General features: G+C 38.4%; 1 protein-coding gene across 17 annotated transcripts in view; it reads right to left on the minus strand.

Annotated features, from left to right (window-relative positions):
- Positions 1–19773, minus strand: part of kaznb (kazrin, periplakin interacting protein b) — a 128071-nt gene that overhangs the window by 92772 nt on the left and 15526 nt on the right. For 16 of the 17 annotated variants that reach the window (XR_002290188.2, XR_013655936.1, XR_013655934.1 and 13 more), the window contains exon 3: positions 13255–13412. The exons of the other annotated variant lie outside the window; for it this stretch is intronic. Coding sequence is in view for 10 of the 16 variants with exons in the window: in XM_020703125.3 (XP_020558784.1) it covers positions 13255–13412 (158 nt within the window). In the remaining 6 variants the exon portion in view is untranslated. The remainder of the gene's footprint in view (positions 1–13254; positions 13413–19773) is intronic. 17 annotated transcript variants of the gene reach the window in all.

Consider the following 19773-nt stretch of genomic DNA (forward strand, 5'->3'; position numbering starts at 1 on the left):
CTAATTTGGTGGTTACAATGGCCCCTGTGAATATTTGCCCTTTCTCACATATATGTAGAGTCAGACAGGTCACTTTCTAAAGTCAGTTTCCTTTATTAAAATCAGCTCAGTTCAGTTAAAGAGAATTTGGTTGACTGACGGGAAGATGCCTTTAAGTCCCTGCTTCAAGAAAATATTTTACTACAAACAAAGGCCAGAGCTTAAATAAAAAGAAGGATAAAGTTCCTCTCATCTCACAGCTGTGCAGCAAGAGTAATACATTAATTTTTTATCTATTTCTATTTATTGTGCTTTTAATGATTATTTGAACCTTTGTTTTGTCCTTGGGTTTCTTGAAAGGCGCTTTTAAATAAAATGGATTATTATTATTATTATTATTATTATTATTATTATTATTATTATTATCATTATTTCTGAGCACGGTTGAACGTCCTAGTCACTATCTTCAAAACATTTTTTTTTTAAGTCACAATAGAAACCCACAACTGTCCATCAAACCCTGTTACTTTGCAGCACTGCTGTCCAGTTTGCCGCAGTGGCATCAGAACAGATTCCAGTTTGAAGCCTGCCTTCCTGAACTGGTTTTTAAATCATGATACCTCAAACAATCCCAACATGTATGTTCCACTTTTACTGCAAAAGTAAAAATATATATATTTTCTAAGAAAACTCAAGGCTATTATCCAATTCTCTCTAAAACATAATGGCTTTTAAAGACTAAATGTTCTGCAACAAGCTACCTAATACCTATTTTACAAAGACTGTTATGAATTAAACAAGCTGTGTTTTCATAGAGGAGTATTTTGGTGTTTGGAGTCCCCACCATGTTCAAAGAAAAACAACTTCACCACACATCTAATAAAAACAGGTATTTTCAAAAATATCGAGTGTTAAAAAAAAAGACACGACCATCTGTGATGAAGCACCTCTTCCACTTTCGGCTTCTCCCATCAGGGGTCGCCACAGCGAACAAGTCGCATGGTAAATTTGGCAATGTTTTACGCCGGATGCCTTTCCTGACGCAACCTTCTCAAACCGGGCTTGGAACCGGCACAGAGGTAGAGAAGGGAACAGGGAGCAGCCCGGAGTCGAACCCTGGTTTCACGGACGGAAGGCGCCGCAAACCAGCACGAGCTAAACCAGCTATCTGTGATGAAGCACCTACATTTGAATTTTTCTGAATTTGTTTTCTGTCTGTCCTGTCTTCATTGCCCTTACCAGGAAAGTTAAATGCTTCCAAAACCGACATAAGCTTCTCTCACCTTATGATTTAAAAGCAACATTTTTGGTATTCAAGGGAAAATGTTTAGATTCAAAAGGTTATTCACACACCCAAACATGACAACAATTTATCAGAGTAGTAATTTAAAAAAAGAAAAATTGAAAAAAACATGTAATAAACCTGCCAATAGAAGCAGTAAAAGCACAGTTTTGTTGGCAGTTTAACTCCAGGATGCATATTTGTTTGTCTTCCTTTTACATTTTATAATTGTCATCTTCAGTGCTGTCAGGACTCGGTCTGCAGCAAAACATCTCAAAGTATCTGACATATAAAAAAAAAAGAAGTAAAAACCATGCAGAAGTATTGTGTGATTTAGAAAGAAAAAAAAGTAAAGGAAAAGAGATTATTCCATCTGTTAAAGTTCTACTGAACATGAAAAAAGGGCATGTGTCTCTACATGTGTGGGGCCGGCAGAGAAAAAGACATGTTCCCTTCTGGAGGACAGTTTCAGTGAATAGCAAAAGAGGAGACGTGTTATGGCATGTGTCTTCATGAAGATTTGTGTCTTCTGTTTTCCTCTTTTATGCTCCAGTTTTTTGGTTTTCAGAGAAAAGATTAAAACCTTTTTTTGTGGTTTTTAATTGATGGGAAAATTGGATTTGTTACTTCTAAAATACGGCCGTAAGACATGACAAATTTATTTATTTAAGTTATGAGTTATTTAGAGTTACTATTTTTATGTGCAGAAGCTGAAACTTACAGAAATACATTTTTTCTAAAGATGAGATGTTGAGAATGAGCTGCAAGGGGATTGCAGTGCGAGGACAGAGAGAGACAAGGCTGCTGCCAGAGAGGCTGGTGTAAAGTTGCAAAGTCATTTATTACATTTCAGCATTTATCTCTGCAGCAGAGAGTAGTGGAGTTATCAGAGGGAATGAAATTGAAAAACATTCAAGCGTGCAGCAGAGTCAGGAGAAGAAGCACAGATGACCAAACCGGCACAAACTCTCAGTATTGGGAGCTTAGTGCCTGGCTCTGAATGGAACGGCGTTTATGCACACACTGCGACTCCACACACCTGTTCATGTGCAGACTCCGAGATAACTCAAACATTAAAATGCAAAAGCAATTAAGTCACAACAGAGCCTATGAAGTGGCAGCCTGTCAGCAGGACTTTGATTACTTTAATTAGAGCAGTATGGCTGACTTATCCATGAATGAGGAGAAGACAGACTTATTTTCTGTCTTCAGTTCACCGAGAGGATCCAGCAGCTTAATACTTTACGCCGCGCTTTAGCTAGAAAGGCCAAAGCTCTTACGCTAATGCGTTTAAAAAGACAAAATGCGCTTTTATGCTTTCCCATCTCCAACTTATTCCTATTGTTAATGCATGTGACTTGAATTGTTTAATACAATGACTCCATCAGGGGCTGCTAATTTCTCTAATCTGCATGTTAATTAAGTTTGAATCCAAGAGTAGTTGAGTTTAGGGAATTGAGCTCTTGTAAGGGAATAGAGCAGAACATTACAACCAAAGAAAAAAAGAAACAATTTATATTTTCCTTTTTCAAAGTCGTGCAGTCCAACTGTGGATTTGTACCAGAAAAAATGACTTATATGGATTCTGTACGCAAAACAGTTTTCAAAAGTCCCAATGTGTTTGCCGTGCTGTAAAGTCATGATTTGTTTGTGTATCCCTTGTGCTATCCTATGGGGTCCAGATGACCCGATCCTTACATTGACGTGTTCTCCCTACCATGACAAAGGTGGATAAAGGTGGAAAGATTTCATGTAATCCATGGACACCAGTGAAGATCACAAATCATTGAAGAAAAAAGGTTCAGAGCACTGTCTTGTGGGGTCTAGATGACCCCACTCCCAATGTTAAAGTGCCTAGGATAGCACAAGGGGTATACAGCTTCGTTTGAGAGCTTTGGGTTAGAGAGATGTGACAAACATTGGCACTGTTTGAACATGAAAGGATAAGTAATTTTTGTTTATATGTAATTTTGAAAAGCACTACTTTCAGAGTCTATCTTTATGCAATTAATATAAAACTTAATTCTCCCTGAAAAAGCTATTTCAATTTTCAGTTTTGATCATAAAAACAGATCCACTGACTGACAGTGAACAGATGAGATGAAGTTAGTTGTTTACTTGATGACCTTTTTTATGGAAAATAAAAGTAAACGTCCAAATTCTTTCAGATATATATATAAAAGTGGCTGACATCAAGAAGTCCTACCAATGGCTAGAAAGGGCATAAATACTGGATAAATACCAGGGACTCAGAGATGAACTGGAGAAAGCATGGAAAGTGAAGGTGACAGTGGTGCCAGTGGTAATTGGAGCACTCGGGGCAGTAACCCCCAAATGCTTTTGTAAAGTTCATTAAAAAACCATCTGCTCACCAAAGATATGCAAAGTGTTAATTCCAGAGAATAACGGTTCTGGTGGGAGTTGTAAAAACCAAAAGGTCAAGAAAAATATTCATGAATATGACGTCAGCAGCTTGAGACAGTACAGGAGGGTGAGAGGCTGGTCTCTGAAAGCACAAGTACAAGTGGAGAGCAGAAGAAGAGCTGCAACCAAACACGACTTAAATTAAAATGATTTTCTGAAAACTGAAGGACAACGTAACTAGATTTAGATTCGGATGGAACCAAATGAATGCAATAAAAACAGGGAAAGAACCAGCTAGAACATTAAACGTGGTTGAATAAGAACCTATAGGGGAAATAAGATTAATTAATGAAAAAAATACAGCTCTCCGGAGAAATTCCTGTTTGACATCACAGATCCAATTTCCTGCTTTTAAAATTTCCATTTCTTTCTCTGTTAATCTTCAATCACTATGTATGAATCCAGCATTGCTTTTGCTGCCAGAAAAGGATAATCAACAGCATGGAGGGTGTTAATCTGAAACACTGAATGAGAACCACGAGGATTAGAGCAAAGCATACAATAGCATTCATGCAGAAAAAGCAGACAGATTTAGATGACCTATATATTAACGGATGACGAAGAACCTCTGCAGATTGAGGCAGTTATTTTTGCATTTTTAGCTTGATCCTGTGGTTAAGGTTGACTGTTTATGTGAAGGGATTTATAAAGGGTCGTCTTCAGTTTACCCGCTGTCTGCTGTGGCCTGAATTTTCTCATGATTCAGCAGCGTTCAGATCCAACTTTCTCAGCAGAAAGTTTTCAGATTTATTTTCCAGAAACTACTGTGCATGACAAACCAGTTTTTTTTACACCATCTACTTTATATTTTATCAACAAAATGTTTTTTAGGAAATAAAAAAAAAACAAAAAACAGAAACATTAGCATCTCGAGGACAGGTTTTTTTTTAATCTCATCATTGGGTTGTCTTGTTGTCTGGATCTGGATCTAAAATTGTGGGGAAATTGCATTTCTTTTTTCTTAGAAATGAATGTATAAAGACATTAAACTAAAAACATGCATACTTTAATTTTATGAAGCCATATTGTTTCATAAAACTAAAACTAGTTATTAAATTACTTTTTATATTCTCATCTGCATAACAGTCTGTTTGGAGACCACAAGGAGGAGTTGTCTGCAGGGAAGCACTGTGTAATCGTTTGTAAATGGACAAATCCTGTACTCCAATCCCAGGATAACAGGTCTGTGGGTTTATGACACGCCTCCCCTCCTGTTTGGTGGGATTACATCTTGTAAATTCCTGATCAAAGAAGCAGATTAGGAGATTGTGAGTCAGCAGATCCTGAACGAAGCCCGTTTTGGATCATTAAACCGATCCAAGTGATTTGACTTTGTGCATTGTCTCTGGGTGTCTAATCTATTTTGCAACACTATCATTTTTTTAAGTGGATCTTTGGCATCTTTCATTTAACTGGACATCAATGGATGATGGCTGAAAATTTACGTGCAGGAGGTCCTTTCTTTTCAAAATTCAAGGAGGCGTCCACTAAACCTTCTCCCAAAGGAAACATGATCTAAAGCAGCTGTAATTAACAGCCACTCAAGGTGCAGCCGTCAAATTAAAAAATCCCTGAAAGTTGGAGCGATGTCGCTCTGGGCCAGATGCCCATCTGGATCAAATCCTTGGAGCTATTGCTTCTGGCGGGGAATCAGACTGAGGGGAGTGCTGCTTAGTTTTTTGCACCACCCCACAAGCTGTGGAGGCAGGGAGCTTTTAAATCTTGTGAAGGTCAAGAGGCAAACTTGGTGGCTCTGATAACAAGCATCCTATCTTTGATTCCTCTCTCTGCTGAGCTAAATAGATCTTTGCAAGTGATGGCAAGTCCTCAAAGGTGGTTAAACACAAAACGACATGGAGAACGACAAACATAAAGCATGTGGAGAAAGGTTAAGAAGAGAAAAATCACTGAGGCACTGGTGTTGGTGCATTCATTGGACGATGGTTTTGGAGGATGTGTCTGTTGAGGCGGCTCAAGCTGTGCAGAAAAGCTTAGACTGAATGATGGACAGGTAAATTAGTCTGTGCTTTATTCACTAAGTCAACAGAGAATGAACTTGAATGTGAAAATCTCTAGAAGTTCACATTTCTTGTAGTTTGCACCAAAGATTTTCAGAGTGCTGGAAGTCAGCAACAACTATGCATTTCTGGCGGACAAAAAGAACCACAAACACACCAAAAAGAAAAAGAAAGAAGAGGCTAAAAGTGTTTGTCACTCAAGGGGAGGCTGACAGAGGTGTGAACTCTTTCACATCCCCAGAGCTCTGTTTGAAATTGGGGTGAACACCTTTGATCTGGAGAAGTACACATGTGGTGATCTGGATCATCTTGGTGACAGCACCCATTGTTTCCATAGAAACCGATGCTCCACAAACATCCTGGACCATAAAAACAGACGGCTTGTGGAAAGACAGGGGCTCGCATGTTTATCCTTTCATCTGAGAGGAGCCGTTCCGCTCGACCTCAAACAAAGCCAGCAGAGGTTGAAACCTCTGAGTTATGCCTCCTTTACAAACAATAGCATCTGCTTGTTCGTTAATTATTTTGGCTGGATCTAGAAACAAAAAATGTGTCTGCTTCACTTCATCTGAAGAATTAACTGTCGTCACTCATTAACAAGCATAAATCCACACTTTGGTCCTCCCAATCATCCTGTTTAAGAGTGGCCACTGATGAAAATTGTGCTTTTGATGTTTTTAACATGTTTTTGTGGCATATTTCTGATGATGGAGGACATTTATTAAGAAAGTTAAGCCTAAAATTGCATTTCTGAGTATTTTTGAATATATTTGAAATATTGTGAATCAGGAGCAGATGAAAAAATGAGGTTCTAAAAATTGTAGAAGTGACATAAAAGCTATCACAGCAAGCCACAAGCTCCCTGCTTCGCTCCATTCTGATATACATCCACTTGTAGACCATAGACTTTGTTTTCCTCATCTGAGCTGGCATCTGGCTCAAAACTGTGGATAGCTCAGATATTTTGTTACACTGGTAATATTAGGTTGGGGGTGATGGGGCTGTAAGCAAAAGAGCGTGTAAACAGATGGATGACGGGAAATGGGGGAGGGCTTACTCCGCACCAACAGTCCTGCACCACGAGTCAGAGGTAAATTTCTGATGAACTCCTGCCGCTCTGCAGAGATCATGTCCTAGAAAGCGACACAGGTTTTCTTTATTTTGCCTAACAACAGGAAAATCATGATTAAAAGACAACCCAGCCTGCTTTTCAAAATAGATTGGTGTGGGACTTGAACCGTTTCTCAGTGAGCAACAATGTCCAAATGGGTGAAATGCAAATGATGAACTGCTAAGGGTTAAAGAACCAGCTCCAGTAAAGTCCAGTAAAGGATATACATGCAGCAACAGCACGGAAGTATTGTTTTAGAGAGAAAATGAGCAGACATGAAGGCTGAGATGAAAGCTGTTTTTTTTTCTTTGGCTGATTACAATAATTGGAGTTCTCTGGTATCCAAACGCAAGAAGACACAAACACAACTGATTTGACGAAGGAAATCTATAACCTACTTCAGGTGGTGGGACTGAAAATGTCAAGAAAGAAACAGCTTCACTCACTTTCGTCTTTCATTCTTATCTGGTTCTTCCTGGTTGCTTCTTCATAATAATAATAATAATAATGGATTGGATTTATCTGCGCTTTTCAAGACACTCAAAGCGCTTACATTGTGTCCATTATTCATTCACTCCTCATTCATACTTGGTGATGGTAAGCTATGGTTGTAGCCACAGCTGCCCTGGGGCAGACTGACAGAGGCGTGGCTGCCAGTTCGCGCCTACGGCCCCTCTGACCATCACCGGGATCATTCATACACATTCACACACCAGTGGAGCCACACTGGAGGCAAGGAGGGTGAAGTGTCTTGCCCAAGGACACAACGACATTTTGGCTGGTGGGAGCGGGGATCGAACCGCCAACCCTTCGATCATTGGACGACCCGCTCAACCACCTGAGCCACTGTCTTCAGCTCATCAGTTTACTAGACTATGTATTTTCTTAACAGCAGCTTAATCCAAATCTGACTATTAAGTTCATTTTAGGGGGTACAGCATGTGATTACACAAGAATCAAACGGAACAACACTGAATACAACTCTGACCAATAACAGTGGACCTAATGGTAGGTAAAAATAAAAATAAAAAGAATGCCCCTGCTTCAGTTAAAATCTTGACCTTTGACATCCTTTGAATGAAGGATAAAAACTTTTATTAGATTTTGAGACTTAATGAAAATAGTCAGACTAAACTGCATCTTTCAGGCTCCGTGGAACACACAGTATTTTCTACGCAAAAGTCATTTCCTTCAAACCCCCAAACACACATTTTTTTGAATAAAAAAAAGCAATGCCATATGTTTTCTTCTATTGAAACAATGAGTTTCATATGATATTCTAAGACCTTTAGTGTCCCTTTTTGTCCTAAACAAATAAACTTATGCCATAACAAAACCCATAGTAATCCAAATCACCCTAGAGATTGTCAGAGTATCTTGTTATAAGGAGTCAGTTGGGTCTAAAAAATGTCTTTATTTGGAAACAAAAATGCTGAAAATGGCTTAACAATGTAAACATAACACATTTCAAACATGCGAACAAACAGAAAGAATGTAGATGTCAACAATGTGTTCTTCAGTGTTGTAATAATGCCCCTGCATTGCACAGACCTATGTGTCCATTTTTGTCTTTTTCAATGAGAACGTTAAAAAGAACTAATTCTGGCTTGAAACAGATCAGCTCAAAGCTTCTAGCTAAGACGTTTTACACATTTATGCTTCGCTAAAAGTCTCTGCTCGTAAGCTTTACAACATTAACATGTTGTGTATATATATTATGTTGTAAAATAATATCCATTAATTTAAAAGACATGCATGTTAAAAATTGACAGCATATATAGTTAAAATGCGATTGAGCACAAACTAGAGGTAAAAACAACTCCAGAAAGGACAAAGTTGTAAATTTGTCCCCGGCTTCGTTGGATACACACTTCCGCTGGATGTGCAGCGAACTGCTCCAGTGCTGCAGAAATGCTGTGATTCCAGTTTTTATAACAGCTAATAATTTAATTATGACAACCAATTGCTCTGTTTCTCCCATGAGTAGACATCTTTTTTATCTAAAAATGTAAAGGTTATGGTGAAGAGGCACAAAAGTGGAGAGTAGTTTTTGCAGCTTTCCACCAAAATGCAACTCAGATAGAAAAGTTGGCAGCTTCCACAGCCACTGAAATCCATTTGATGAGTCAGCCCAAAAGAGCAACAGGGATATTAACAATGCAGATGAAAAGCGAGGAGTAGCATTTAAAGAGAAACCATTTAAATCCCCTCAAACTTATGTTTTTGCCTTTTTTAAAGCAGGTGAAACATTCAAATTGAATTCATCATATATTTGTTTGACATAAGAGCATAATTTGGAGTCATTGTACAGAATTTGCCCCCAACAAAACATTAAAATATTTCATTTTCCATTTGATAGATTATTTAAAGTAGTATCACGTATGGAATAAATGACATAACATAAGTTGTAAATAATCAAAATTTAAGGATGTTTAATCTTTTACTTAAAGGCATTAATGTCTTTTTCTTTATAATCTTTTCAGTGTTAGGTAATTTGGGGTGTAATGCAAAATCGACTTAATTGATGAATCAATTTAATCTTTTACTTACAGGAGGTCATATAAATCATAATCTATCTTGGAAAATACCATTTGGATTGAGAAATGGTAGGATTATATTACCATAATGTAAAAACGTTCATCACAGTGTACAACGCACACGTGATGTCAGCAAAACACTGATCAGTCCATCATTTCAGTCCAATGTGTGGAAACACTTTGAATTTAGCAAAGTCATGACCATACAGTGTGCTAGAATGTTCTAATCATGTTCAGTTTGGATTATTTTGATGTAGAAAAACAACAGTGGGCTGAACTTTAGGAAACTAAAATGTGAATGGATTTGCCATTAATTCATGTTTACATGTTTGTTTGTACACATATATAATTTACTTTGGATTATCTCGAAGAAATACAAGGAATCTGGAAAACTTCACCTGCACCCTTCAGTACCTGCAGGTATTTCTCTCTGAGTCACACTGGTTGAGCTAAAGATGCCCTGGGTCGATTATAGGTCAATGAATCGGATTGTTAAAACAAACCAACATCGACTAATAATCGCAAAGGGCACCACAACTTATAATATAAATTGAATTATTGTTAAAAGAAATCATTACACCCTTGCTCACTCCTGATAACGAAAAGATTTTGACTTTTCTTTAGAAGAGTCTCTTTAAGTGTCCATAAATTCTGATTTGATCATGTCCAACTGATCCAGAAATGAGACCAACCCTGAAAGATGTCTTCTGTCCTGTACCCGTCCGTGGGACACTTGGTACCGGGCCGAAGCAGAAAAAAAATGCACACACTATTTCCCATTTAGTTAGAAGAAGAACCTTCCACCTCAAAGAAAAATCAAGCTGCAACAGACGAATCCAGGAGTGTTCCTCCAAATACAGATTCATTGAGACAGTTGTTCCCACGGATAAGCTGCTCGCTTGCCTAATATGCAGTGACTGACTTTCAAATGTTTCACACACACAGATAAAGAAGTTGCAGACTCAGTGGATTCATGTTTCTAATTATATTTAGGAAATACCAGTTTTACGGCGGCCAGGATTTTATTTTGCTCTATTCATCCATCATTCCTTGAAAGTGGGACGCGGTTGAAGTTAGCTTCCTCCACTTTGACATTAAAGGAGAAAATCTTCATCACAAAGTCTACAGTTAAACATTTTAAAGAGAATGAAGATTCAATCAAATAAAGTTGTTTCTGATTTGTGTTAACTTGTAAAAAGGACATTAATGAATTTTCCTCCAGCAAGGGTGAAGCAGGGAGGCATCTGTTAAGAAACATGAGCACATAAAATGTTCCTCTCTGTTAAAAAAATATAAAATGAATCAGGATTTATTTAAAAACAAAATATGATCAATCTTTTTGCTTGAAAGATGATCTGAGACTTGGCTGAGTTCTCATTGTTCTATTAAAAAAACCTGTAATTCTGCTTTTATTGACATTTTTACTAATCAGCAGTTTTGTTTTACTTAATCTTCCTCATATGTAAAAAGACATAAAATTAAAAAAAAATCTACTGATGTTTACATATTATTTTTAAACAAAATTTCATGTAGTCGTATTTTTATTTGAAAAATCGTTTTTTCAGAAACCGAAAGCATAAAAAATGAAATGCCCCGTTCTGACCTGTCCGTGAAAATATTGTCCGACGTCAAACTGGTTTGTGGCCTGGAAAAAGTTGGAGACCACTGCTTTGACTGATATGGATGTTAAAATTTGTTAAAATTTTTGGTATGATATCTGTTTTGGCGCGACGCGTCAGCTCTCTCTTTTGGAAATGATTCCTGGCTTGGAGTGTACAAACAAATCTTCGTATCTACTTGTGTATTTTCTTGTAGCTCAGAGCGATAAGCTTCCATCTGTCAGAGGCCTCCATTTGACACTCCACTGAAGTAAAAAATAGGGAACATTTAAAAGTGGTGGGTGTTGGGTCTGACACAAACAAGACCAAAAGGCAGAGAAATCCGTCAACCTGACTGATGTCTGAGCACTTCACTTAACAATGAACCATGGGCACCCCCTACCCCTTCAAACACAACTTCCTGAAAAAGATAATCAGCACTCCTGCTCCTCCATCTCCTCCCAACGCGATGCCTCTGAATCCAAACTGCAGGCTAACAATCCTTCACTCCAGCTGGCATGTGACTGAGCAGAGGTGAAAGAAAAGACATTTTGCTGAATTGCCTCCGTCTTAATCAGTGACACTGAATCTGAGAAACTGCTTCCCTGCCAGCAATGTGCAGCAACAGAAGCAGCTGATCAATGACACAGTCCCAACACTGCTTCATCTATCATTCATCAAAGAGCTGAATGAATAAAACAGACAGTATCTGTGTCGACAACACAGAACGGGAAAAACATATTCCATGAGGAAAATGTTCGTATGAGTTTCTCTATACGTGTCAGCTTTTCTAATTCTTTCATTTCTGTATATGTTTTTCTGTTATATGATTTTTTTTTTGCTTCATTGAAAAACTGTAAGAGGAAACTAAAGTAATACAGAAATGCTTGCAAAAAGAGGGTAAATCAAGACACGCCTGCATGGGGCAGCAATGAGTTTGACATCTAAAATTTTTAAAGCTCCTGACAGCAGATAATTGAAGGTTTTGTGTGGACAGATGAAATAAAAGTCTCAATATGAATCGTTCATAACTAGGAGCCCCTAGAAAACCCAAAATCAATGAGTCCAGCAGGTCTCAGAAACATCTGTGACTTCTGTTCAAAATAGCAAATTATAGAAGCAACAGACAAATATTTGTCACTTTTATTTAGTTTTTTTTTTTTTTTTTGGTGCTCAAAACCATTACTGCATCAGTTTGGCTGAACTATGAAACTGTTAGGGAATGTTGGGAGTTGGTTTGTTTAAAATTCTTATTGTTATGGTTGAACTAAACTCACTGCAGCTCCAGTATGTTGAATTTCTACTGTACCGTTTCAAAGTCATTGTTTTTTTCAAACAAATGAGAAAAGTTCTCTTTTAAGCCTTAGTCACATGCACCCGTTCATGTGCCGCAGGTTTTTTGGTTATCTGGGCCTGTGGACGTTAGTAGACAGGTGCAACCACATCTTGGGAGCGTAGATGTGTTTTGCAGTTCCCTTTGATCTATTGTAAAAGTGTTCCCAGTGGCCTTTTAATTATGATTATTTTGTTTTTAGCCAAAAAAGAAAAAACGTTTTCTAGAAAATAGTTTCTGTAGAGCAGCAGCGGTTCATCAGAATTTCTCCTCTGAGATGTGGGCGGGACCGCTGGGGCAGAGTAAGCCTGCCCACACGTCCCATCATCCCTTTGTTTACACTCTCTCCTGATGACTTACAGCTCCTCACAACCCCAAGCTAAGATTACCAGTGCAACAAAATTGGTGAACAATATTGAAGCTGTCCAGCTGTACAGTTTAGATCCAGATGCCAGTTCAGACGAGGAAAACAAAGACGGACATGGATCTGTGGATGCATCAGAATGGAGTGGAGCACAGAGCAAATGACCTGTTGATTGTGGTTTGTATGTACCAACTACAAGCTTTTTCAAACAGTCTTTTTTCGTCTGCTTCTGTTTCAACCACAATTTAAATAAAGGTTGAAAGAATGAAAAATCCATGATTTGCCTGCATCTCACCTACTTCACCCTTAATTACCCTCCCCTGATGTAGAAGTGTTCATTATGACCTGTTATTGGCAGCTATTCTGAAGGAAAAAAAATGAGCATGAACATTTTTACTCTACCTGCTCACCGAGAGGTCTATTACATTGATATTTTGTGAGGGCCACCTGAGTGCCCTGTACAGGCTTGCCCGCAGACATCCCCGTATCCACCCCTACGGGGAAGTGGTGACCAGGGCTTAAAGTCTGCACCAAAGTGGCTTTAAGGTGGTGAAACTCCTTCTGCTGGAGTGTCTCTGACATTAACAATACACTGAGTGAGGCTGTACCTGAGCATCCACGAGCAGGTGTCTCATCAATGTCATCGACTTCCTCAGGGTATGCCTCTCTCCCGTCAGGAAGGCCTCCTCCTCCTCTGCCGGGCTGCACGGCCGGGTCACCATGAACTGAGCAATCTGGTCATTCAGGCTGTTCAGTGACTGGACAGCTGCAGCAGAAGGAAGTGGAGATGTTGAAACCCCGAAGCACGTTAGGACTTGACATCTTCATGATGTTTCCTGCTGCTGTGACGAGGGTCAAGGGTGTTCGGAGTGTTCTGATTTTCTACATCTGAGAGACTTTGTTCATCTGTAAAAATCCTGACAAAATGTTGTTTCTTCTAAACCAGAGAGGTGTTGTTTGGAAAAATCCGTCACTAGTGGAAAAAAAATGGTAACCATATAATTTTTTTGATGTTTTATTGGATTATTTTTCTAAAAGTACAACTGATAGTAAATTCAAATTCTGGCTTCATGCATAACAAAGATGTCACTACTTTTTGGCTGTCAAGTTTTAATTGAAATAAGAAAGCAGGGGCAGAAAATTTTCTATCATTTAAAAAAACAAGAAGGCCATGACCTCACTTTTCAGGAGTAGCTTCAGTCTGAACGTCAACACAGCTTTTTGGGATGTTTTAAGACACAAAGCAGAGGGACCACTGCATGTGTTTTCTTTTTCGGTTTTCTTCTCTACCTTGTGCTTAGGAGTGCTGGGGCTGGGAATAATCCCAGCTATCGTGGGCTAAGATCACCATCTCTCTGGTATACGAAAGAACCCTACACAGAGGCAAATCACTGGGTTGATTTAGAACCACACGTCAACACAGCAGAAACTCTTTGGATTGTCGGAGGCTACCAGAGCCCATCTCGTTTGTTCCAGATTTTCTCCAGGACAACTCATCTCCGCTTTGATCACCTTAACAATAATGAGTGTCATTTTTGTAAGAGTTTGAACCTAAGTTACAATATCAGAGCTGGCTCAGAGGCAGATACTGTAAATGAGTGAAAACACAGAGTATCAGTGACTGAGGCGGAGTGACTCACTAGTGACAGACAAGGTCGGCTTTTCAAACATACCATCAAAGATTTATTGCTGCACCTTCAGCTTTCTCTTGAACTGTTGAGTCCTGGCAAAGAGGGGCATGTTTACGAGCTCACTGCAGCCCTGCAGGCAGCTTATGGTTCTGTAGATCAAATCAGGGCGGGGTGGCCGCGTGTAAAAGAGGCAAAGCTGAATTGTTTATGACATCAACTGATGACTGGATTCTAATTTCTCTATTCGATATTTACAATCTGCCCAGAAGATGATCAAACTGCTGAAAATAACATGCTGTCAGAGCCGACACACCTCCATCTGGAGTCTCATTCAGTTTCAACCTTTATTTAAACACAGTCTGACAATTTGCTTGAAATTGCTTTCAAAAAGAACAATTTACTTACTGACTACATTACAAAGACACTGCCTCCGTTTTGACAGAAGAAAAAAATATGATGGTAAAATGATGGAAGATCAATTTTTCAGTTTGGTAATAATTCACTGCTGATATAAATATTACCGTTTTCTACATCCCGAATCAATGTTTTATGTGTTTCAGCTCAGAGTTTACATCGGTAAGTTTTCCATAGCTACGTGTTTAAAATTTATCATCGAAATTATATTGAAATCTTCAGTTACAGCAGACCTCATCCACATGCAGTGCACCATAGGTTTCTAACTACTAAAGGTTGTAGAAGCTGTTGGTACTTTTAGTTTCTTTGATATGTTTTTCTTCAACATTTTGTTTCTTTAATTCCAAAGTTTTCCTCATGGGAATTCTCCACACCAGTGAGTAAGCCTTTTCTTCATTGCAGGAGGATCTCCTGCTGGGGGTTCACTTGGGTTGGGGGGCTGGGAATCCTGTGGTGATGTCATCTGTGATCCTAAGAGGAGGTTGCTGTCCTGGACAGATCCATGTTATAGGATTTACTCATTTCAGGTCAAATTTCTATTTATAATCTTATTTAAATGATTACTTTCTGTTTCAAAAAGTGGGAGATGTTGGTTTGGGGGTTTTGTGTGTATTATTTATTATTTATATCTTCTTTGTTTTTGTTTTTAAGCTTTAAAGTTATTTTTTACTTAATAAAGCACTTTGTGCTACTCATATATGAAAAGTGCTTTTTAAATAAAGTTTTAGATTTGATTTGGATTAATACTGAAAACTGTCTGACAAGGCAGTAAATGTGAATGTTTACGTAGATCTTAGACCTCAGAGCTGGAAGCATTTTTGAGGCACGATCTTATTGGGGATGACACACACTTTCCTCTTTGGGGTTCAGGTCTTCACTTGAGTTTGTTTTTGCTGCCGGACAAGTTAAAAACTGTCTACACACGTAGATTTGCTTTTACCGCTAGCTGAACACAGAGCGCTTTTATGATGTCATATATCCATCCATCCATTTTCTTAACCTACTTTGGGGTACACTTTCATCACACAATCACTCACCCATACACACTCACCCAGTCACACCTAGGGACACTTTAGAGTAACAGATTAACCTATGAAGCATGTTTTTGGACTTAGGGAGGATGCCGGAGAGCCCACAGAAAACCCACACATGCACGAGGAGAACATGCAAACTCCACACCAGAGGGTCCCATTCGGGATCCAAACCGGGGCCTTCTTGCTGTAAGACCAAAGCGTTAACCACCACCCCCCCCCCCCCCCCCCGGCGCAGCACTGATGTCATTATCTCTCTTATTTAAAGGATGCATGTATGTATCACAGCAAGAAGGCTGTGGTTCAAATCCCAATGACGTCCTTTCTGTTTTGAGTGTGCATGTTCCCCTTGTGCATGCATGTGCTCTCATAGGTGAATTAGTGACCTTAAATTGTGGTTGTGTAGCAGGGTGACAGACTGGTGACCTGTCCTGCATTTCCCAACAGTAGCTGGGTTTACTCCAGCAAACCATGATGCCAAAAGTGATTCAGTGGGTTCAGAACATAGCTGAATGGATAAAAAAGGCAAACTTTGAAATAAACTTTTGATATAATTGAACATCCTAAAATATATCGGTACATGTTTTGCTTTAGATCTAGCCAAATATAGAAAACGTTAAATGAACACTAAAGAATCTTGAAAGTGACATTTTGAGACAAAGGTCATTTGATGCTTCAGGGACACAAGAAAATGCCCAACATAAAACCGGAAATTTGATGCTCCACTAAAAAACATTTGACTTCCTTTTTATTCAACACAAATGAAACTTTAACAATGTGGGCAATATCTTCAGTGAATATCAATTCTATGAAATGTTTTGCAGGCTGTAGGAGTGTAGTTGCTGAAGAAACGGACAAAAGAAAAACAGATTCATGGTGGAACTCTTCCAGCATGGGTTCTGTGCTGAAGCATTGTAACAAAGTAAACTACTTGTTTTCTGCTTAATGTGTGAAAGAATGAAAATTGTGTTTTAAGGGCAATCATTCGTGAATTATGGATTTGATGTGTACATTTAGTCTCATTCGTGGGTGGGACGAGTGACACGCACTAAACTGTAATGACCTGCAGTTCTTAAATCACGGGGATATTGTAGTTTTTTGTGAAGGAAACTCCCACACACCAGTGGCTCTCTGCAGATGGCACACCGTGGCATCTGGGCGACTCTTTACTTTCTTTGTAACCACCCAAAGAAACAAAAAAAGCATCAACAATGGAACTCTGATGAGGCACAGTAATGGCTGGTGAGCTCATTCTGAGTGTCTGAAAGGAGACTATCCTTTATGTGTGAAATACATATAACTACAGGGCACCCCACTCAAACAACTTCATCCACATTTGGAGAAACTGCCTTTCCTTTTTCATTATGGAAGCTGTTTCTGAAATCTATTGGTCTTGATAAAGAAAATGTTACAAGGGCTTTTTTACCAGAGAAAATTACTAGTCAGCCTGCCACTGCCAGTGCAATTTGAGGGAGCTCCAACATGTCACTTTTCAGTCCAACAGGAACTATGATAAGCTGGAAGGGAGAGTATAAGTTAGGATGCATGACACACAAAAAAAAAATGCTGATTCTTTGTCTGCTGATAAATCCATGAGGCAGGAATGTGGAGGGATGAAGCAAACGCTGAACCTAAAGCTGTTTGCCCTGTGTTCTCTGCTGAAAAAACCCCCACTTGCTTTGCATAAAAAAACGGAACCCTGCTGCAACACAGCCTGTCATTTTCTTTTATGCATCATTATGCTGCATCACCAGGGTTCACATTTCTGTGCTATGCAACACCACAAGACAAAGAGAAGTTGCCCTGCGAGGGATTATCCAGAAACTACTCATACTGAGGAGAAATAACACAGAAACAAAGGGTGGAATATAAAAATTTCATGTTTTTATTTATTTATTCACCCTTAGGAATCTGAATTTTAGACTTTCAATGAATCCAGGCGTTACTACACCTTTTTTGAACACATATACAACATTGAGGATTAAAACATAATTGGCCCCTTGAGACAAAGTGATGTGCATGTTGTTGCAGTTAAACCCATGCCATTCTTTTCAAAATATTTAGAGCAGTTTTTGTAAAAAAAATAAAAAATAAATAAATAAATAAACATATTTCCATATGTCCTAATGCTTAGCACTACATTTGATTGCCTCCTAACATTGCTTTGGGTTTCAGTTAGCGATGGCTGCACCAGAATTTTTCCTTTGATCAGAAAAAAAATCCGATTGCATTCTTTGTTCCTCCCTGCTTTTATTCTGTTGTTGTTTTTTGTCCCCCTGGCTACTATTGAGGTTGGATTTGATTTAGTTTTCTAATCATTACTGCAAGCTTTCCTGGTCTTTTTTTGTCTTCATCCCTTCATCCATCATCCTCCTGCACAAGAGTCTGCATTTGGGTTGCACTTGCAAATGTCACCGAGGGATTTTTCATGTGCTCTGCCATGTTTCCGATCTTTCTATCTGCTTGTTTTTCTTTTCAGAGGCATATAAACTCGTAGCCTGCAGACCTGTAGAAACAAGAGATTTGTGTTTCCTTTTTTATTAGAAAAGACACAGACTGATGGATTTCAGCTTTCTAGCTGACGTTCAGTCTTTAGACTTTTACAAAAGGGGTAGTAGACTGTTGCAATAAGTTAGGCAGGTATGTCCTGGGGTTTTAGAAGAAAAAAACACAGCTGTTTTTGACACAAATCATGTGTGCATTTCAACATGTTGTGCATCATTTGTGAGAATATGTTTAGGGTAAAGACTGCAGGAGTTGTGTCTTTTCTTTTTTGTTTTAAACCCAATGACTCAAAGCTCTGAGTAACAGAGAATATGTTCAAAACAATCAGGCATTTGACAGGAACCGAGGCAGTCTGCCAGACATCTATATTGTGTTCACTGAATGGACCCTTCATTCTCATTTGCACAGTTCCCACAGTCATGCTTTGGGCTTTTTTGTTTTTTTTTTACCACTCCTAAAAACTCCTTCTAATGAGATTGGATCTGTATCCAGAAACAGTAAACAAACATTTCCTGACAGAAATTTAAAAACTTGGAGTTTTCCTTTCCTGTCTAAACAATGCAAAAAAAAAAAAAAAAAAAAAAAACAGAAGCAGAAAAGCCTTAAAGAAAACACTTATCAATTGGGCTGCACTAGTGTTTTCTAGCTTAATTTAACGAATTATTGTTAAACTTTACTTTTAGTCATTTTCTAGCACTGTGACAACACTGCCACCACGTGGTCTCCATGGAAAATGCAATAAAGAATAAACTAAAAACCTGCTTTTAAAGGTTTGGGAGGGTTAGTGTTACTGAAGTGATGTCAACTTTATGTTTGAGTGAAAGATCTTCTACAGACTACCTGTTGGTTCTGAAAAGCTCAAAACCAAAAGGAAATTTAAAATTTAAAAGAATAAACCAAAAAGACTCACTCATATTGGAAGAGTAACAGATGCATTCAATCCATTCAATGTATTGGACCAATTCCAAAAAGAAAAATGAACATATTACTAATTACATAAATGAAATTTTAATTTTACTGAAATATACTTCCATTAAAAGAATACCTAAAGATAGGGAAAAGATAAAGAAAAAGATGCTGCTGAAAACAGTGGAGGTTTCTTTTGAATGCAGTGCAAAGGCTAAAGAAACTTTTTCAGATTTTTGCATAGCTTTAATCAATCTCTTGAGAGGAACAAGAGCTCAGCACTGACAAATCTCTTTAGGTTCTTTGCTTTTTGAGACTTTAAACTCAAGAACCAAAGGAAAACATGAAAAGGCTCAACAGCTTTGATATTCCGCCTCAGGCCACGCCATCATCTCCCAATAAACCACACAGATTTTCAACTTCGGTTCCTTTATCTAACCGCCAATAAAAAATAATAATAAAAAAAGACCACTTAATAATTGATTTAAAGTGAAAATCAAAGTTAGGTGCAATAGTGAGTGTGGCAAACATCCTCATGCAGGATGTGAGTGAGCAGCTGAGGTCTGTTTCATTATTTTAAATTTTAAAGGTTAAAAATAGAAGAATCTATTTTGAATCTTACATCTATTCTATTGCTGAA

Source organism: Oryzias latipes, chromosome 5, assembly GCF_053564925.1.
Source record: "Oryzias latipes strain Hd-rR chromosome 5, Olatipes_Hd-rR_3.1".
NCBI classification, from domain to species: Eukaryota; Metazoa; Chordata; class Actinopteri; order Beloniformes; family Adrianichthyidae; genus Oryzias; species Oryzias latipes.